Source organism: Gymnoscopelus braueri (assembly GCF_963280865.1).
Source record: "Gymnoscopelus braueri genome assembly, chromosome: 16".
Taxonomy (NCBI): Eukaryota; Metazoa; Chordata; class Actinopteri; order Myctophiformes; family Myctophidae; genus Gymnoscopelus; species Gymnoscopelus braueri.
In genome coordinates this window covers 9,452,204-9,473,630 of record NC_137616.1, presented here as the reverse complement: position 1 = coordinate 9,473,630, position 21,427 = coordinate 9,452,204, and the positions used below count along the sequence as shown (strand labels likewise).

The window sequence follows — 21,427 nt, the reverse complement described above, 5'->3', positions numbered from 1 at the left end:
GGCGCCGGGACAAGTTCTGATGTGGGTGGGGGGTGAGGGGGGGGGATGACATCATGACAACAAGGTCCCGTGCAGATGTCAACGAACCAGCTGTGTGATACACTAACGTTATCGTTATTTTTAAGCAATTAATTGCAAATTAAGCCTCTCTCTCTCTGTCCCCCTCTCTCTCTCTCTCTCTCTCTCTCTCTCTCTCTCACACACACACACACACACACACACACACACACACACACACACACACACACACACACAAACCATAATCGTTGCTGGTGAAAACCTTGTCCAAATCAACTTTTTAAAATTTGTAAACCATTTTAAATAGTGGAAATAGCAGCTCTAGCTTGTAGATCTGCTATTTTCACTACTTGTGTGCGACACTCTTGTATGACAAGGTAGGGCGTTCATTTTTTTTTTATTGAAATGTGTAGATACAAGATTTCTACCCGACAGCGACAATCATTATGCTGCTTCATTTGGACTTGTGTTGAGCCTTATCTTCAGTAACTTCTCTGACTGATTTCTCTGAAAGATAGAAAGTAGATAGAAGTAGGCTACTGAAAGATCAATGCTTTCAGATCGTCTCTGTCGGGTGGAAACCTCATATGTCCAAAACTGTTACTTTTCAGGATTCAAATTTGAAAAATTGCAAAAGTAGCAGCTCAAATCGCGGCTCGTTTCGAGCTTGTGGATCTGCTGCTTTTGATGCTTTTGTGTGACGCTGTAGTATGATCAAGTTGGGCATTAATTTACAAAAAAACACAAAAAGTTATAATATACTGTAGAGAGCAGAGGTTTCTGCCCGACAGCAACGATATCATTGGCTAGTAGTAGCCTACATGATATCAAACTATGTACTGTATAAACGACAGAAAAGCACAATAACTCAAAGAGATAAATTCAGCCATATTCAGTTTGCTAGGGCTGAGGTAATTAACTGAAAATATATTGAAACCAATATTTAGCGCCAATAATCGACTTAATCTTGATTTAATCAAATAATCAAAAAAATTTATGGTATTTATTTGTAACAATTTATGTCTTCTTATTATGTCAACATATCGACATAAACATTTAGAACCGATTTTTTTTTTTATAATCGATTAAATCCATTACCTTAGTCTGATTAAACACTTAACCCTGAATTATACTTTGTGGTAAAATGGTGGGGTACAAAAATAGCGATGCGACTCGTCGTGAGCTTTTGGATCTGCTAATTTTGCGAAGAATTGAGTACTTGTCTTTCGCTTTGGTACTGTATGTATATTTTGTGGCCAATACTTTTGTAGTTTTACAATTTGTCTTTTTTTTAAACCGGCCTTTTACTTGTAACAGAGTATTACTGTATACTTTTACAAAAACAGTTCTTCCACCACTGTGCATGGGTTAGTTTCCTGGCAGTGATGTGACCTTGTGGGTGCCATCTGAAACCAAGGGGTTTCCCAGGCTATTAAGGACGAGTTTATATTTCCAGAATGTGTCCGGTAAGAGATAAGTTAATGTTTATTTAACCGCATAAACCCTAGCGTCCCTATTCATAGAAGGAGAGAATTTGGCGAAAACAGGCGAACATTCGTCAAAAATAGCTGAGCTATTAGGTCGGCTATTTTCGGTGGAGACTCAGAGATTTGGTGTAGAGCATGGGTCTTCAACGTTTTTGAGGCGAAGGACCCCATAGCTGAGAGAGAGATGAAGCAGGGAATGCCCTACTGTATGTATATTGTATAAAATTGTGTTTCAGATTAAACTTTTTTCCCTCTACACCTATACCTCTTTGCCAAAAATAGCCGATCTACAAGCTCACAACACCTCGCAGCGCGAGAGTTATTTTTGGCTAAAGTTCTCCTCAGAAAAGGGATGCTAGGGTTCAAGTGGTTAATGCACAAAAATAAATCATAAAACACAAAGATTTGGCTACCCCCCTGTAGTAACTCTGAGGACCTTCTCTGAGGTTCCTGTGGAACAGCCAACCCTAACAGCCCCTGCATGGTCAATAACAGCTTCCCTAAAGACTTCTGTGACAACACTCGACTGCCTCATGATGGCCATGGTTACCCACAGTACAGGCGGCCTAATGACGAGTTAGGGAGGTTGGGAGGTTGGGACTAGAGGTTAGGGCCGCAAAAGCAAAGCGGGGAGGGAGGAGAGGAGAGGAGCGGAGCCGAGAGGAGAGGAGAGGAGAGGCCAGAGGGGCCGGACTTCGCATGACGTGTGTGCAGAGTGACTAGGCCAATGCTGTCTGGTTGTGAGGGCCGCGAAGCGGCCCTCACAACAGTGAGCCCTTATTTTAATTTTAACAGCGGCCCTTATTTTAATTCACAACAGTCATATTGCTTTCATCTGGACTTTAACAACCAAGTCTAGCCTACTTATTTCCAACTGCTCAAAATAAAAATTACATAATACCAGAGAGGGTTGCTTGTATAAATTCTTTGCTTTGATATAATCTAGATTAAGCGTAGTTGTATTTGATGCAGAAACTCAACATAATTGCCTTGATGCAAGTAACATTAACAAGCTCTTAGGTAAACAGAAAATACCTGTTCAGGTGGGTAGCAAAATTTCAGCCAATCAGGAAAAAGTACCCATTTATCAGCTTCAATTGTATAGTGTTCCACTTAAAATTATGCTAATTTCTTAGTGCCATCACTTCCAATTTCACTAGTTTAATCTGTATTCTGTGCAAGTTCTCTCTCCTCTTGGATAACATAGGTATCCCCACCTAAAAATGCATTTTCTGTTTCCTAAAGAGCAGGAGAGACGGGGAGACTCCTGTTACTGAACAAACACTCTATATCAATGAGTACTATCGGATATAGAGCAGTATCACTTTCACAGTATCACTTTCACTTGTTTGAACAAAACAATATCACTTACCCTACCTTTAAGTGTAATGAGAGTTTCTCATCAAAAGCAAAACAGTTCTCTCTCTGTTGAGAAACGCTGAGCCCCCTTTTCATTTTATTTTGTTCATTCTCCTGTAAAGGGATGTCTTGTTTTTGGACGTGCTCGACAACACCGCCCATGATACATTTAAAGTCCACACAACAAGTCATGTAATGGGTGGATACCTTTCCTATCTGAAACAGGCTTTAAATATTTATCCAGCGATGGGCTGTTTCGGTGGTGACAATGCTTGTTGCCAACAAAATGGATTAGACACACAAGGAGCGAGCGCGCGCGCGCACACACACACACACACACACACACACACACACACACATAGCCTGCATTTTCATTTCCTTTCAGAACAGAATTAATATACTTTATCGTACGACGAATAGCAGAAATAGCCAATCAATAACTCCCGTGCTGTGAGCTGAGTCGATCTGATATTTTCGCTATTATTGAAAATTGCAAATGTTCACCTATAATATTATTTTAATGTGGAGAATGGAATAGAACACTGGTTTTCAAAGTGGGGTCTGTGGACCCACAGGGGTTTTTGAGCAGGGGCGGTCACAGGTCTGTAGCTCTGACTGTGTACACATGGAACCAAATGGACCCTAATAATGCATATCGAACTTACGGGACCATTTGGTTACATGTACAATAAATAAATGAAATGGGGGTCCGTGGCCTATAATGCATATCAAACTGGGGGTCCTTGAAATGAAAACGTTTGAGAAACCGGGCAATAGAAATGTTCACTGACATGACGTTGTGTACGTTTGCCTTTGGCTTCTCCTTGGCAGGAGGGGCAGATTGTGATCTTTTCCTCGGCAGAACATTGATGCTGCAATCGCTGCGCATCATGTCACCGATGCACTGGTGGAAGACCTACTCGCATGGTTTACTCGTGATCCTATAGTTTCCTGAGGCACTACACTGTCTCTCTGCATTTGATGTATGTGTTTACCTTGCTTTTGTAAATGCGTTGTAAATTGAATACAGGACTTTTGTTTTCGGAAGAATTGAACACTCAAGTATCGTCATACTTCGTATCATCAAAAGTGTACTTACTGTAAATACTATACTTGAGTAAAATTAATTGGTCACTTTCCACCACTGAAGTCAGAGACTCAAAGAGTCTCTTTTGAGTCTCCTGCCGGAAACACAGCCTGACATCATTATTGGCTTAGGAATCCGTCAAAAAAAAAAAATCTATTCAAGACTCCTTTAAAAGACAGCCAGTCCTGTCCCTTGTTTTCTCCAAGCCGATTTCTCCCTCTGTTTGGGACAGGGCCTTCATTTAAATAGCAGTGCTGTGTGTATATCTGGAGGATATGTTTTATAGCAGTAGATGGGCTATTTTCACTCTTTCTTAATTTTTTTGATTTATGGAATTATTAGATTTTCCAATTATCATTAAAAAAGGGATATTTGCTCATGTCATGATCCATAAAAATGGGTATGTGACCCAAAAATGTATCCCAAAACCCACTGTTTTGGGAAACACAGTTTTATAGAATCAGGGCATTCATTTACAGTAAATGGCAATGCTGTGTCTTTATCTGGAGGGCATGTTTTATAGAACCAGCGTCAGCACAGTGCTTTATTAGAGGTGTTGGCAGTGGCACCAGGATGGCTCTGGTCAGGTTTTGTCGGTCAACAGGACTGTGACCAGGGCTATGCGTATTTTATTTCTTATAACTATAATCATACAGTGTTATAAGCTGATTATAATGCATTATAGACATGGGATGCATAGCAAGTGTTACCTAAAACACCAATCTTAGCCCATATCCCCACCCAACACAACAGTGGTCCCCTGGTTGATTCTTAGTCAGGGTGGTGGTCCCTGGTTCACAATCAGCTGAAAACACAGTGGGTTTGTCTTCTCTCTCAAAGAGAGGAGAAATAGGCACTGGCATCCGTTTACTTTTAAGGCCATTGATGGGAGATTGCCACCATACATTATAGGTCGGCACAATTAATCGAATATGAACCGTAATCATATTTTTGGCTTCCCACAATTAAATGAACACGATCGTCCGGTTATTGACATGGGTTAATTAGCAGGAGCACTGAATGCAGTGCTCTGATTTAATTTAGTGTTACATTTTGGTATTCATGGACCAATATACCAATACCTTAATCGCTCTTTTTGTTTTTTCTTTACCGCACCCTAACTAGCTACAGTAACTATGTGTAAATTGATAATTTGTTTGTTTTTATTGATCTCTCGCCCTCTCTTCCCCTTGCCCCCCTTTCTTCTTCTTCCCTTTCTCTTATGTAAATAACAAAAAACAATGGAGCTTGCACAAAAACTATTTCCACCCGCTGTTTTACACCTGTAAACCTGTCATGTGACAATAAAGTTGATTCTGATGCACATAATTTACAGTAGGTGAATATGGAGGAACAATTTGTTTGTGCACATTAGCAGGAATGTACAGAAGCACAACATGAATGTGAAAGCACGGTTCTTTTTATGTGATTGTGATCTCAATATTGATCAAAATAATTGTGATAATCACTTTGGCCATAATCGTGCAGCCCGAATACATTACATTGCTGTTAAATAGGAACCACAGCGCTTAGCAGACCCGCCCAAATTGACTGGCTTACACTGAAGGCTCCACATGTTCAGTGTGAACTTGGAAGGTCATGCTTTCTGTTTTGATGCTCCAGCTTCATGGAATAATCTACAACTCACACCAGAAAAGTAGACCCAAGTATCCTGTAGACAATTTAAGTTGTACAATAATATAGAATAATCATAGTTTATCATAATAAAACCACCATAGTATATTTAATGTGCATAATAAAAACCAATCCTCCTCACTACCTGAGGAGAAAAGTCCTTTGCACTTCAAACAATAACGGAATTTGTTTTAACTTCTAACTGAATATAGCGCTTGATCTCGTTTCATACACGTATCAAATTGTGGCCATATAATCCAGGCAGGTATTAACTGGACTAAATATAAAATGAAACTAAATAAGATCAGTCCTGCAGATTGCATGAAAATCCAATTTGCACTTCTGTTGCCGTCTCAACACTAAACTGTCTGTGTCTGTGTGGTGTCTCAGTCAGTGTGAGAGTAGTTGGCACTGAGAACTAGCGGTCGGTACATTAAAGCAGTGGTTCTCAAAGTGGGGTCCTTGGGGTACCAGGGGGTCCCCAGGAAAAATTGTTAACATAGCATCACAATCATTTTATCCATTTAAATGTTGGCTATTCAAAAATTGCAGATGTACAAGCTCACAGCGCCTCACTTCGTGCCACGCAGTGAGCTTGTGCATCTTCTTCTTTTTTTTTTAAGTATCGGAAATGTTTGGGAGATTTGGAATAATGTAGTTTTTTTTCAAATCTTCTCCTCTGGGGGTCCCTGGCAAAACATTTTCGGATGGGGGTCCGTGGCCAAATACATGTCTATGTAGGGGTCCTTGGCAGAAAAAAATAGTATATAATAAATAATACAGAACCACTGTATTAAAGTCAAGTCACGTTTTTTTAAATAGACTGAAATGTAGGTTTTTCTAGTTTTCTTGAGTGTCTTGTATTTTAGGTCAAAACTATGCCTTTTTTACCGTAGTTTTTTCTCTTCTGTTTGTACCCTTTTAGTAATGTTTATATGTGCTCTTTTTTTTTACATTGCATTGTAAAATTTGTTGTTGCATTCTTGCTAAATCCGGTGTATTTACACGCCATTGTATGTGTGGTGTTCATTAATATGCAATGAAATATTTTCAATATTTCATTGAATAATGTCGCAACCCCCCATACAGGCCCCAGCCATTTGTGCCACACTATGATTTTCCGCCATTTGTCCAAACCAAAACTCACACAAATCGGTACACGTAATCTCCGAAGTCATGTGATCAAGATGTATCAGACAGATTTGTCTTTCCAATTGGCTATAACTGCCTTCCAAAGTGTGCAGGCCCCGGGTAGGCAACCCGGCCTGGTGGAGACTTGCGCTCAGAGGAGCGCACTATTCTAGTTGCTGTTGTTGTGTTGAATTGTTTGAGTGAGGACTAGAGCTCATGTTGTTTCCATCTCCTGCAGGTGGTACGGAAGATGATGTGGTTGATGGACCATGTCTTCAAATACACCAACTTTGGTATCGTGTCTTTCATCCACGGGGACTTCTTCATCAGACAGGTAATAATAATAATAATCTCAAATGTATATCACGCTTTTCTAAATACCCAAAGACGTTTACATGGGGGGGGGGGGGGACAATAAAAGAAAATCAACTTTATTAGGAAGAAAACACAAAGAAAAGGCGAAGACTATGGAATAAAATCAATAAAAACAGTAGAATGGTGAGACAGGGGGGTGTGAGAGAATCCTGTAGTGTGTGATGCTACCATATTTCAAAATCATTTAAGATTGAAAAAATCCTGTAGTGTAAGGCCAGCTTTAGACTAAACAATTTCCGATGACTAAAATAGGACTAAAACTAAATGGTGTGTTATTCAAAAGACTAAGATTAAATCCGAATTTGCTGTCAAAATTACCATGCAGTGTTAATTTTATTGACCAAGACCAAGGCTAAAAGATGACTAAAATGACTAAGATGACTAAAATAGACCAATTATTTGTTTACCAACATTGAGACTGGATGCACAGGTGATTGTTTCATGCAATCAATTCTCAGCCTGTTGTTTCGGGGTGCGCTGGTTTCAGCACACCCCAACCAGCTCTTGTGTGTTGGCTAGTGCTGCGCGCCCTAGCGAGACCTGGCAGAATGGGTTTGACGCTTGCGCAGTATGACGCTTGCAACCAGCGTGACGTCGTCTGTTAAGGGGTCCATAGAGACACACGGGGACTACAAATTTCACGCCCACTTTTGAGACAGCGCCGCCACTCCCGGTCCGTTAGAACGATGAACTGCAGCTGCCAATGCAATCCCTATGAGAGGATATGAGAATTAGCCTACTTTTGAAATATTCCTACATTAACTGGAGACGATATTGATTTAAATAAAAATATGTTTCCAAATGTATGGAGTGTCTTTGTCAACATATCTTCTTGTTTTCTTAATAGTTGATGTGTTTCACATTTAATTTGCCACTTTAACGAGTTACCCATAATGCTAACACAGCAGAGGGTAGACAGCAGACGGGCATTTCAGTGACATCACTGTCTTTACGAGCGCCGAGCGCCGACTGGTGGCGTACCCACTGTAGAGGCAGGAGAGGCGGTCGCCTGCCCAACTAAGACCTCGCCTCCCCTAAAATAAAAAAAAAAAACCCGAAAATGTGTCATTGCGTGCTTACTGTCCTCAAAGTCACGCATCCAACAAGCTTTGAACTGAGCAGATTGGACCTTCTGTTCCAGAGATAATGACCAAAACCTATTGAAAACGGCCACTTTCGCCAGTTTTCTGGGTATTGAAAACCTCAAGGGATGCTTCCGTGACGTATATACCATGCGACCACTTAAACTCTGAATCTCCGATGCTAGCGGTTTTGACATACTGATGGAGTATATTATAGTATATTGTGGGTAGTATATCGAGATGAAAGATATGGGACATTAAAAAGGACAAATTAAACAAATGGGACAGATTATTAGAACACAAAAAAAATCGCTACAGCCTCAGTAGTTAAAGTTGTACAATGCAGAATCACAAATAACGATTTTTAGCAACCTCTGCTGGTCACTACCGTCACTGCATACAATTTCCCTAGTCCTCGATTACCCAGAATTCCATTCGTTTTCACCGGAAGCCGGAAGCGTTTCAAAAAGCGATCTTTTAATTGTTTTATACTATCTACGGATCGTTTCTCTTAGCCAGTGGAGCATTAGTTACCATGAGCTGTGCTTTCTTTTTCTGTTCTTTTTCGATCTTCCAATCCTACATTATCTTAAAATCAGCGTGAGGTTCCTTTTTGTTAATAGCGCGGTAGTTCCTGGCCAAACAGGAAACCGTTGCGGTAGTTCCTGAGGACGTCGGCCACGACGTCATGACGTTGGCCAGGAACGTCATTTTCCCGGGAAAGTCCCCCCCGTACACGTTCAATAGAAAATATATAAATAAAAGGCTTCCGGGGGTGAAATTCACGGAGTGGGTGTTGTGAAACTTTTGCCACTCGCAAAAGATATACAATTTAACTTTAGTTTTGTTGAAAACGTTACCTAGTATTACTTTAACCAGTGAAATGACGGTATTATACAATGCCTCTCATAGAGAATGCATTGAGAGCTGCAGTTCATCGTTCTAACGGACCCCGAGTGTCAAAAGTGGGCGTGGATTTGTAGGCCTTCCGTTTCCGGCCGTGTGTCTCTATTGGACTAAAACTAAATGATGTGTTATTCAAAAGACTAAGACTAAATCAGAATTTGCTGTCAAAATTAACACTGATAGCGAAGGTATCTATTTCTGCTATTCTTTGTACAACAAAGTATACAGTCAGTACAGGGCTCAAGTGGTTCAGCGGGACACAAATGCAGGACAGCGTACATGGGAATTCAGAGGGTAACCTGAGTTTATTGCTCCAGTCAGACACTATACAGCAGAGATTCACTAACTTTTTCAGCTTGAGACCCAAAACGTATCGTTTTGGCGTCATGTCTTCCCGCCGTTCCCGGTTATACATTATGAATTACTTAACCCATTAAGACCGGGAAAGTATTTCTTTGGCTATTAAAAAATAGCCGATCTACAATGATATGTATTCGCGGCTGAATACATATAATTTTGGGAGGTCCCTGATATGAAAAGGTTTGAGCTCCACTAATATTATAGCAACATAAGTTTTTTTTAAAAACTGGTCTTAATGGGTTAACTTAAGCTCCATTTTAAAAAATTGGTGCCAAGGTCCCATATAATTGTGGTCATCTTTGACATGAAAAAGAGAGCCAGTGCACTGGACTAGAGGAACTCTAGAGGATAATGAGGTGTGCATAGCAGCAGGACACAGCAGTATAATCCACTGATCAGCAGGCTTACAGGACACACACTCACACTAACATACACACAACCTTCCAACACACACACTCACACTAACATACACACAACCTTCCAACACACACCAGACAAGAGGGCGGGGCTTAAACACACACACACACACACACACACACACACACACACACACACACACACACACACACACACACACACACACACACACACACATACGCTCTCTCACACACACACACACACACACACACACACACACGCTCACACAGGACACACACAGGTGACCCAGAGTGGTGCAAACAGAGAGTGGCGATAACGGAAGTGTACACAATACTTGGATCGTGACAGAATCAACTTTAGTGTCACGTTTACAGGTGTAAAGAAGTGGGTGGAATTTGTTTTTGGGCAAGCGCCAGCATTTTGTGGTTTTCAGGAAAGGGGGGGTGGGGGAGGGGGGCAGAGAGAGGGAGAGCAAGGAGAAGACAGGAGAAGAAACGGGTCAAAAGAAAGATCTACGATATTGTCTCTGTCATGTGGAAACCTCACACGTCCAAAACTGTTCAAAAACTGTAAAAGTAGCAGATCTACAAGCTCGAAAGCTTGCGGATCTGCTGCTTTTGAAACTTTTGTTTCAAAATATTTTCCACATCATATTTTATTGAAATATTTCACTTTTTAATTTTGGGGCTCTGATGGGGCTGAAACCTTGTCCAAAAAGTCATACGTCATAGATTATGCCCATTGGTGTGTTCTAGGTTTTTTCGGAGGGCAAACTATAATTACTCCCTCCCACACGCGCGGCACGTGGACACGCATATGTGCGCATGGTCGCCGAATGAAATAACCGCTCTATTGTTAACACATTCACTGCCAGGGGTTTTCTAAAACAGGCTGTAGCTTCTGCCAGCATTTTTAAGCATTCTGACTAATCTTTCAAGAACCACAGAATATTTATCTCTAGTATGATCGATTCCCTGATGGTTGCTAATCACGGAGGGTTTCACTGTGCTTCTGTGGGGGGAAAAAATATCATTGCGACCTCCCGTTAGCTTGTTATACGCCGTTGAAAATAGCATGTTTCGCCAAAAATACATAGTAAAACACAGGAGCCGAGATACAGAATATATCCCAAATACTTTAACCAGGAAGTGAATGGAGCAGTAAATCTTTGGATCGCGTTATCTCCTGGTTCTGTGTGAGAAAAAAATAAAATAATAAAAAATAATATAAATATATATATATATATATATATATATATATATATATATATATATATATATATATATATATATATATATATATTAGGGCTGTCAGTTCTCCTCTATAATCCCATTCGAATTTCAATGCTTTATTATTTTTAATATTTGAATATTTTTGAATATGTTATATAATATATAATTATATAAAATGTATTTTTTAATGTAAATTGTGTACATTTAATTATGTAAATGTAGTACAATAATAATCATCAGCTAAGCTTGTGGTCATGCAGATCCGCGGGGCGGAGCTACACTACAGCTCCTTGATGAAGGAATGACACACAGCTGTGCGAGTGGAGTGCGCAGACAGGGAGGAGAAGCAGAGCTGATTTTCAGCTTTCGCTGTTGTGATAACTATTAAAGTTTTTAAAACGTAACTTTCTGTTACTATAAACAAGTGACCTACCAATGTTTTCGCATTGGTAGGTCAAGAAAAAAATAAAAAAAATGTTTTTTAAACATTAAAAAAAAATAAAAAATATATATATATATTTTTTTAAACTATATTCGAATGGCAATTTTTGCATTCGAATATTATACATTTTTTTCACATTCGAATTATAGTGAAATTCGTTCTGACAGCCCTAATATATATATATATATATATATATATATATATATATATATATATATATATATATATATATATATATATATATATATATTCTTTTTTAATGACGGAGATCCCCGTCAATGGTGGTGAATGTGTTAAGTAGTTAATGTGTGAATTATTTCAAAACTCCAACGGCCAGCAGTCATTATCACCTCAAGACAATAGCCTCAGACGCCATATTATCACATGAAAAGGGCTATTTGAAATTAAGTTCCCCTCCTCCTGCGTATCAGATGCGCTTCCCTCTGGGCGGTTTCTGGAATGGCTACGCTTGCCTTGACTACGATTTTTTTCTGCAGGTCACACTACGTACTGTATATAGCATAACACGGTAGAACACACCACTGATTATGTCATAGATGACTGATGTGCTGTCGTACATCCAGGGTGGCAATCTGAGTCACTCGCAAGGTTGTCCGGCCAGCACATTCTTGAAGGGCCCCCCCACACACACACACACACACACACACACATACACACACCCCTCACAGGCCCGCATGCAGCACAACCTCCACCCTCTATATTTACGCCTGCTCCGGACACAGAGTAGGTGACACAAGGTGGCTGGCACAAGTGGTGTAAAGTAACTTAAGTACATTTACTCAAGTGCTGTACTTTTACTTTACTGGAGTATTTCCAATTGTCTATGCTTTTACTTCTACTCCACTACATCTCAGAGGCAAATATTGTACTTTTACTCCACTACAATTATTTGAAAACTTTGGTTACTAGTTACTTTGCAGATATGAATTATTATTACATTATAAAACATGCATTAACCACTTTAGGCCTATTTTATACCGAGGCTATTTGAAAATTGCCGATCTACAAGCTCACAACGCGCTTGTAGATCTGCTATTTTCAAACATCTTAGTACATTTACTTTTGGTACTTTAAGTACATTTTGATACCAATACTTTTGTACTGCATTTTGAATTCCAGACTTTTACTTGCAACAGAGTACTTCTACGTTGCAGTATTGATACTTTTACTTAAGTAAAACATTTGAGTACTTTTTCCATCACGGCTGGCGGCCAGTACAGTCCAGCGTGTTAAATAGAACCGAGCTGGTTGAGTTATTCACTCCAACAACAAGCAGCCGCTCTGCTGCTGTTGATCATGCATTGTTGACATGGTGTGTCGGAACACCCAGTGCTGGACAAGAGTACTTTAATAGTTTAATAGTTTATTTCGACTTCTTTTCATTGAGACAACATTACAAGAATCCTTTTTTCTTTTAAACTGATCGAAAAGGTATAGGCAGAAGCTTGTAGCTTATTAACCCATTAAGACCTGGAACGCATCTGTGTCACTTTAGAGTTCTTTGGCTATTTTTTTTTTTTTTTTTTTTATAAAAACTGTCTTGGATTTAGAAAACATTTTAAAGAATCGCCTCAGGTCTTAATGGGTTAATGCCTATCCTTATTAAATGTTACATTTTAACAGGAAAGAAGAATGTACTCAACACCAGTGTGCTTGGTCAAGTGTTACTTGCTTTTAAAACCGCTTGAATGGGCATTCAAAAGCACGTGCTTTTAGAAATACAATTGAAAAGTACAAAATCGGTTTTATGTCAATGTATTGAAATATTGGAATCTTCCCGAAAAGATGTTATAGTGGATAATTCATAATGTACTTTTTCCCTTCCTAGAAATATAGTGGAGTCAAATGTACAAGATTTGTCTTTGAAATGTAGTGGAGTCAAAGTCAAAAGTATCAACAACAAAAAAATACAAGTATAAAAGTATTACAGATTACAGATACTCAAAAAAATGTATTCCAAGTACTCAAGAAAATGTACTTTGTTTACTGTCCACCACTGCCAAACAACAACCAGCCCCTGTGGTGTTGTTGATCATGAATTGTTGACATCGTGTGTCGGAACAGCTCGCAGTCAGTCAGACGCACAACACCCTCCGCCACCCCCCAACCACCTCCCCCCCACATGCATCTGCTTTGTTGTCACACTGAATCATTCTACACAACGTTAACACAGCAGTATCCATTCCATGCCCATGCAACATCCCAACTACACACACATATGCTGAGATGATAGAGCCCAGCTTCTCAAACATCTTTTTTTTTCTTCTTTTGAGCCAAGGACCCCCAAATTGATACGTATTTGGCCGCGGACCCCCATCTGAAAAGGTTTTGTGCCAGGGACCCCCAGAACAGAAGATTTATGTAAAAAGAAAAATTCAAAATGTCCCAAACATTTTCTATATTTTTCAAAAGTCTTTCAAAATAGCCGATACAAGATAAGGTGGTTTAAATGATTGTGATGGTATATTAAATACTTTTGCTGGGAGGGCCCTGGTATAGGCTGAAATATGAGAAAAACACATTAAAAAACCTGTCAAAAAGAATTACTAAATGAAAATAGCTGTGTGTGTGTGTGTGTGTGTGTGTGTGTGTGTGTGTGTGTGTGTGTGTGTGTGTGTGTGTGTGTGTGTGTGTGTGTGTGTGTGTGTGTGTGTGTGTGTGTGTGTGTGTGTGTGTGTGTGTGTGTGTGTGTGTGTGTGTGTGTGTGTGTGTGTGTGTGTGTGTGTGTGTGTGTTAGAGAGTGTGTGTGAATGGCTGAATGTATGTGTGAATGTAATGCACATTGTAAAGCACTTTGTATAAAGGCGCCAATTTACCATAAAAGCACCATCTACCATTTTTACGATGACGTATATAGGGCATAAGTGGGTAATCATCTACCCGTGTTTGGTCTCCACCAATGAACAGCAGTGTCACGCTATGCAATGCTTCCATGTTTGCATTCTCAGTGAATGCTGCGCGCATGCCGTCACATGCAGCTTCATAATCTGTATTCACATCAGCCATAGCTACAGTATTCACTAAAGCATGGCTCTATATTTACATCAACCATAGCTACAGTAGTCACTAAAGCATGGTTCTATATTTACATCAACCATAGCTACAGTAGTCACTAAAGCATGACTCTGTATTCACATCAACCATAGCTACAGTAGTCACTAAAGCATGATGCACAGACTCAGTCATGTGTCAAATAGTCAAATGGTTTTGTCTTTCTGCCTTATGTTTGCTGATAAAACAGAACCCAGGCAATGACAATTCTACTGTATGAAAACAATAAGAAAGAAATTGATTATATTTCCATTCAAACATGGTTTTATGAATACAGTATATATAACACCAACTTAATACCATTTCTCACTGCTCCACTTAAAACATGTTCTTCGAATATAAACAAAAAAACATCCTCTATACCTGGATTGTTGAAATGAATAAAAACATGAAAACAAGTAAAAAATTAAATAAAAATCTCTTTGGCGATGTAGCAGTCTTCTGCGATATTGCACATGTTGATATTGCGATGACGATGCATTTTCGATATAGGTAGTCTGAGACTCATTGTCATTGTCGTTCTCATTCTAACCTGTGATAAGAATAGATCCAAAGAATAGACAGTGATGACAGATCCCCCAGATCTAAGTGCAATGAAACAAAAAAGTGTGTCTGTTGTAAGATATTTTAGTCAGACTACATGACGTCAAGCAAGTACTCCAGTCTTGGATTTGTCACTCCGGATAAGAGACAACGTGGATTAAAGTTCTCAGTCGCCACCACTGATTTCAGTCATTTTTAAGAGATTAACCCATTAAAACCGGGAACGCATCTGTGTAACCACTTAAGCAATTATTTTATAGTTTGGCTATTAAAAAATAGCAGATATACAAGCTCATAGCGCGGCACCGAGTGCCGCACTATGAGCTTGTAGATCTGCCATCTTTGAAAAATCGTGAACATTTGAATATATATATTTTTTAAAGCAAACATTTTTAACTCAAATCTTTGCTTCTCTGGGGGGTCCCTGGAACAACATTGAGATGGGGGTCTGCGGCCAAATACATATCATTTTGTAAAAAAAATGTTTTACATTTGTAGAATCCCCAGAAGCAAAGATTTGAGTTACAAATGTTTGCTTGAAAAAGATTCGTACAAAATGTTAATGATTTTTCAAAAAAATAGCATATCTAGCCAAAGTATAAGATTATTGTTATAGTGGTTAAAAACCAAAATGACAGATGCTTTCCCGGTCTTAACTCTTACCCTGCCAGAGTTTTTTCAGAACAGTCTGTAGCCTCTGCCAGGGTTTTGACCGATTTTGGTACCTTTTCGCATAGCCACAAAATATTTTTCTCAAGTATGATTGATCCCCAGAAAATTTCTAATCACAGATGAGATTCAGGTGTGGTTTCACAAATGTCAACGAGGTCAATTTGACCTTGTTGTCATGTGTTGTTTGATGTTTGAAAATAGCTCAAAACCAGTGGTTTCAAACCAAAAAACATTGTGAATTGTTTGTCCGTTTCAATTTTAACATTGAAGTGGATGGAGCAGCAAATCTTTGGAAATTGTTATCTCCTTATTCGTTTGGAATATCGAAAAGGTGTCAATACTAAATAATTAGAGAATCTTTTTAGATTTTTTTTTTTTTTTTTTTTTTTTCAAGACGTTTTTAAACGTCTTTGGCAGGCAACAGCTAATTTCTCAAAGACGTTTATAAACGTCTTTGGCAGTTATAGAGTTAATGGGTTAAAGAGTATTAGAATGGGTCATGCTAGCAATAGAATACATGTTCTATTGTTTAAATTGTAAATTGATGTTCAGACACATCTTCCGTAAAACCCTAATTGGCCTCAGGATATTTGCAATTTCTTCAACCCGTTGGGCGTATGTAGGAACAGCAGGAACACAGGTTTAGAACGATAATACCTAGACATCATATTTCTACATGTTGTGCTAATTGTTTAGGGCTTTAGGAAACACAGCGCTTATAGTATGGAGGACTCGTTTCACTCTGATTCACACATCACAGATTGAGACGGCCAAACAAAAAAAATGTTGAGCCATGAGATTTGTTTTTGCTTTAAACCGTTCAATCCGGGAACGCATCTGTGTCATTTTTGAAAAATAGGGACAAAGTTTGAAAATCGTGAAAAAGTTTGAGAACCACTGATATATATATATACTGTACGTTTAAAAAAAATATATAGGATTTTGAAGACATTTGTAGAAACCTTTTCATGTCAAGGACCCCCAAAATTATATGTATTTGGCCACGGACCCCCATCTCAAAATATTTTGTTCCAGGGACCCTCCCACAAGCAAAGATTTGAGTTATATTACAAATATATATATATATAAGATATATTCAAAGATGTGCAGATATACAAGCTCATAGCTTTAAGCTTGTATATCTGCTATTTTTGAATAGCCCAAATAAATCTAAAATGACACAGATGCTTTCCCGGTCTCAGTGGAGACAACTACACTGTTTCTTCAGGTTCACACAGTATCACTGTATGGACTCAACGTCAACAATCATCTCAAAGTTCCATTTGTTGTGTGTGTGCACTGCCAGTAGGTCTCTGTCCTCTGCTCCACATGACATAAATGTTTATGATGTTGTACAGGTGCAACCTCGTAAACTTTTATGTTTATATGATTATTTTTGGCATAATTTCTAGTGACAGTGAGAGAGAGAAAGGCAGACGGAGCACAGGGCAATGACACACAGTACACAGTTCGGCCACCACCCCATAATTATTTATGTTTATGACGTTGTGCTGTGCCGAACGTCATGCAGCGCAACGTCAGTCCGGTGGCCGCAGTCAAAAAAAGATTCACGCATCTGAAGTCTCACTAGACTTAAACCATTAACTCATTCACTGCCAGACTTATTTTTGGCTGCGTTTGCCCACTGCCAGCTATTGTCGTTTTTCTTACCTTTTCAACTGGTCACAGAATATTTATATCCATGTATGATCGATCCCAGGACGGTTGCTAGCCATCACTGTGCTGCCACAAGAAAGAAAAAAACCTCACGCGACCCCCCCCCCCCTTCCCTTGTTTACAGGCCGTTGAATATAGCATGTCTCGCCAAAATGCAGGGGAAAAAAGAGAACTCAAGATACAGCTGATTTCCCAAAAACGCTAAACTGGAAGTGGATGGGGGGGAGGAATCTCCTGGTTTGACTTGAGGGTGAAAAAAAACAGTTTTTTGAAAAACTTATACAGTATGTTGCTACATCAGTGGTGCTCAAAACTTATTCATGTCAAGGACCCCCAAAATTATAAAAAATAAATGTTTCCTTGAAAAGAATATATTCAAAGATTTGCACAAATTCTCGAGACTTATTAAAGTCTTATAAAAAAAAGACTTATAAATAGCAAATCTACAGATGGCCCTGCCGATCAACTGCAAACTCGGCATGCGTGTCACAGAGGACCCGTCGGAGTGTGATGCCCGGCGTGAAGTCGGTCGGATCGCTGGTTGTCCAGAACCGCCATTCCATCCGTATGCCCATATATAAGCATACTGTACTGTATATAGAGATCCGGTTGTCCAGAACCGCCGAGCCGACCATTGACAATAATATTGACCGCTGAGCCGGTCAATATTAGACATACTCAAGTGTATGTCTATATGCCCATTAATGGGCTTATACTGATGACAGCAGGGATCTCCATATATGGAAATGAATAAATCAGTGGTTCTCAAGGGACCCTCAGGGTTCCAAGTGGACCCTTACAGGTCTATAACTCTGAGAGCTTACAAATTGAAGCAAATGGACCCGTGGTAGGGGTTCCTTGAAATGAAATAAAGTTTGAGAACCACCGAATTAAATCGATTACTTTGTTGCACCCTCATTAATGTGCTGTGTCATTCTGCATTGCCCCCCCCCTCCTCTCAGGGTAAAGCCCACCGCGACCAGCAGCTGTCCATCCTGCGGGACCACCTGGACAGGTACTACCACAGCCGGGACAGGAAGTGGATAGTGCTGTTCCCCGAGGGCGGCTTCCTGCGCAAGCGGCGGGAAACCAGCCAGTCGTTCGCCAAGAAGAACTCGCTGCCGCACCTGACGCACGTCACGCTGCCGCGCCTGGGCGCCACGCAGGTCATCATGAAGACCCTGGCCGCTCAGCAGGAGAACGGCAGCGTCAGCCAGGATGCCGGGACCCCCAACCAGACAGGTAACGGAAAAACACACACACACACACACACACACACACACACATAGGGCTGTCACGATTACACATTTAAGTTGACGATTAATTGTCTCTCAAATAATTGCGATCAACGACTTCATTGTGTGTTTGGCCATTAAACATTGGAACATATGAAGCCTTTTAGGCTTCCTGATCAAAAATTGCACAGGGCAGATATGACAAATAACTGAAATACACAAAGACGATATTGACATATTTACTATTTTGTATTCATGTAAACATGGCAGAAATAGCTGACGCGTTGTAAGCTTGTAGATCTGCCATTTCTGCTTTTTTTAATATTTGAAAATGTGTGAAAATCTTTCAACATGGAAACGATTATGACGATTATGCAAAGAAAAAAAGCAATTATCTTAAATAATTGCGATTAGGCGATTGTGTAATAATTGTGACAGGCCCACACACACACACACACACACACACACACACACACACACACACACAGATTAAAGTTCTCAGTCGCCTCGATTGATTTCAGTCATTTGGATTCCATAAACGTCAGCATGTCTTCTATGGAAGCAATGCCACGCACCGAAAATACTAGGCTGTGTACAAGCTTACAACACGTAGATCTGCTGCTTTTGAATCATTTAAAAAAATATTTAACATAAATCTTCTCTTCTGGGGGCCCCCGGCACAAATATAATATCGATTTGGGGACCCCCCAATGTGTAACATTGTTTTCTCACTCAACAGTAAACAAAGCAACGTACAGTATAAGTGTATAAAGGGTATATTTGCACATTTCTGAAGTTACAATTGACTTTTAAGACCTTTTTTATTGCCAAATTGGCCAAATTGTCAAATATTACTTAGGAAAGAGGCAAATATTCAACGCACTGCGAGGCGTTGTGAGTAGGGTGACCACCCGTCCCGAGATTCGCGGGACAGTCCCGAAATTGGACCCTCTGTCCCGCGTCCCGCACAAGCAGGGCAATGTCCCGAAAATCAAAGTTATGGAAAAAAAAAAAAATATTATATATAAAAAAAAAGTTCATTACATTTTTAAGTTAACTTGCAATACCCTCTTATATCTGTGAAATACTATTCTTGGATAAATGTAATTGGTCAATGCTGTATGTATTTGTGGAACGCCATTGGTTGGGGGGGAGTGGGGGGTGGACCAAAAAACAACAACATCCGCGACTCCGCGTCCACACTCCACAGGTCACAGCTGACAGGCAGCTCACGCACACACAGGTACAACAGTGCAGACTAATGTCATCGCTGCGCGGCAAAAATACAAAGCGAAAATGGAGGAAACAGTGGAAACTCCTGCTGCTAAGAAAAAAAGGCTCTGCTCATATAACAGAGACTGGGAGAGTAAATATACATGGTTGATATCTGTGTCAAACGACCCAAACAAGGCAGAGTACGATTTGTCGTCGGAACTTCACTATCACCCATGGAGGAGAGAATGATATTAAGAGGCATGGGGACGGTGAAGCTCACAAGAAAAATGTACAGCAAAGAAAGGCCAACACTAGCTTGACAAGCTATTTTTCAACACAAAAAGACAGCAACACAGATAAAGTCACCGCAGCGGAGGTAACCAGTGTCTACCATAACGTGCAGCATGGCTTATCATACAGATCTGGTGATTGTGGATCCAAACTTTTTCCTGTCATGTTCCCTGACTCAGAGGTAGGCTACTTTATTCTATGGCGATCTGTAACAATGTTGTTTTTAAAAACACTCCAGTTGTTGTTTGTTATAATAAACAATGATTAGTATTTGAGAAACGGTCTAGTTGTTGTCTAATATAATCCACAAAATACATTAGTATAAACCCATTTTGTTTGAATATTTTATTAGGCAGAAATTGTTTTTTGTGATAATAAATTGGTAAAATCAGGCAAAAATATGAATTAAATAACATAACCCTAACCTAACTCCTAATCCTAACCCTAAAACCAAAATAAAGAAACCAAAAACTGGAAAAAAAACTAACCCAATCCGCCCAGAACCGCAAAAAAAACAAACCCAATCCGCCCAGAACCGCAAAAAAAAATCGCGCGCGCTTGCGAAACGGGTTAATCTGTCCCTCAATGGGCATGTTTGGAGGTGGTCACCCTAGTTGTGAGCTTGTAGTTCAGATATTTTCACAATATTTACCTGTGGAACCGAGTCAAACTAAATGTAATGCCTACAATTCCAAGTGCTTGTCAGGGTGGGGGGGGGGGGGATCCCAGTTCAAATTATGATTATTTTGGGGGGTCGTGGCCAGGCCCCCCGAGGAACATTGAAGCTGCCACCGAAGTGGCCAAAGCTGGAACTGCAGGCGGGGCGAAATACATGCACGAGCAAAAAATACTGAGATATTTATATATATATAAATATATATAATATAATATAAATATGTAAACATATTATACATAAATACATATGCATGTACATGTAAATATGCATCTCGAGTGTATTTAATAAATATCTCGCGTTCATGGCTCGACACGCGGGCTCGTTCGTGGAGGTAGGTTGTGACGTAGGACGCAAAAAGGACACTAGTGCGCATGCTCATAACTAATGAATAGCTGGGGGAGGGGCAATCCGCCCTCTAGTTATATTATACCTCTATGGTCGTGGCCTAAAAGGTTTGGGTGGGGTTCATAATAACGCCCCTATGGAGTCTTCCGCTCACTGAAGTAGCTTGGTGTGTGTGGGACGATAATCGTGATGAAATGCGTGTCCCTTCT

The 21,427-nt window shown here is 39.9% G+C and overlaps 1 protein-coding gene across 1 annotated transcript in view; it reads left to right on the top strand.

Moving 5' to 3' along the window:
• The window catches only part of lpgat1 (lysophosphatidylglycerol acyltransferase 1), a 96,917-nt gene that overhangs the window by 31,899 nt on the left and 43,591 nt on the right, over window positions 1-21,427 (top strand). Inside the window, exons 4-5 of the mRNA XM_080454150.1 lie at window positions 6,956-7,051; window positions 18,419-18,698. Coding sequence (XP_080310276.1) covers window positions 6,956-7,051; window positions 18,419-18,698 — 376 coding nt within the window. The remainder of the gene's footprint in view (window positions 1-6,955; window positions 7,052-18,418; window positions 18,699-21,427) is intronic.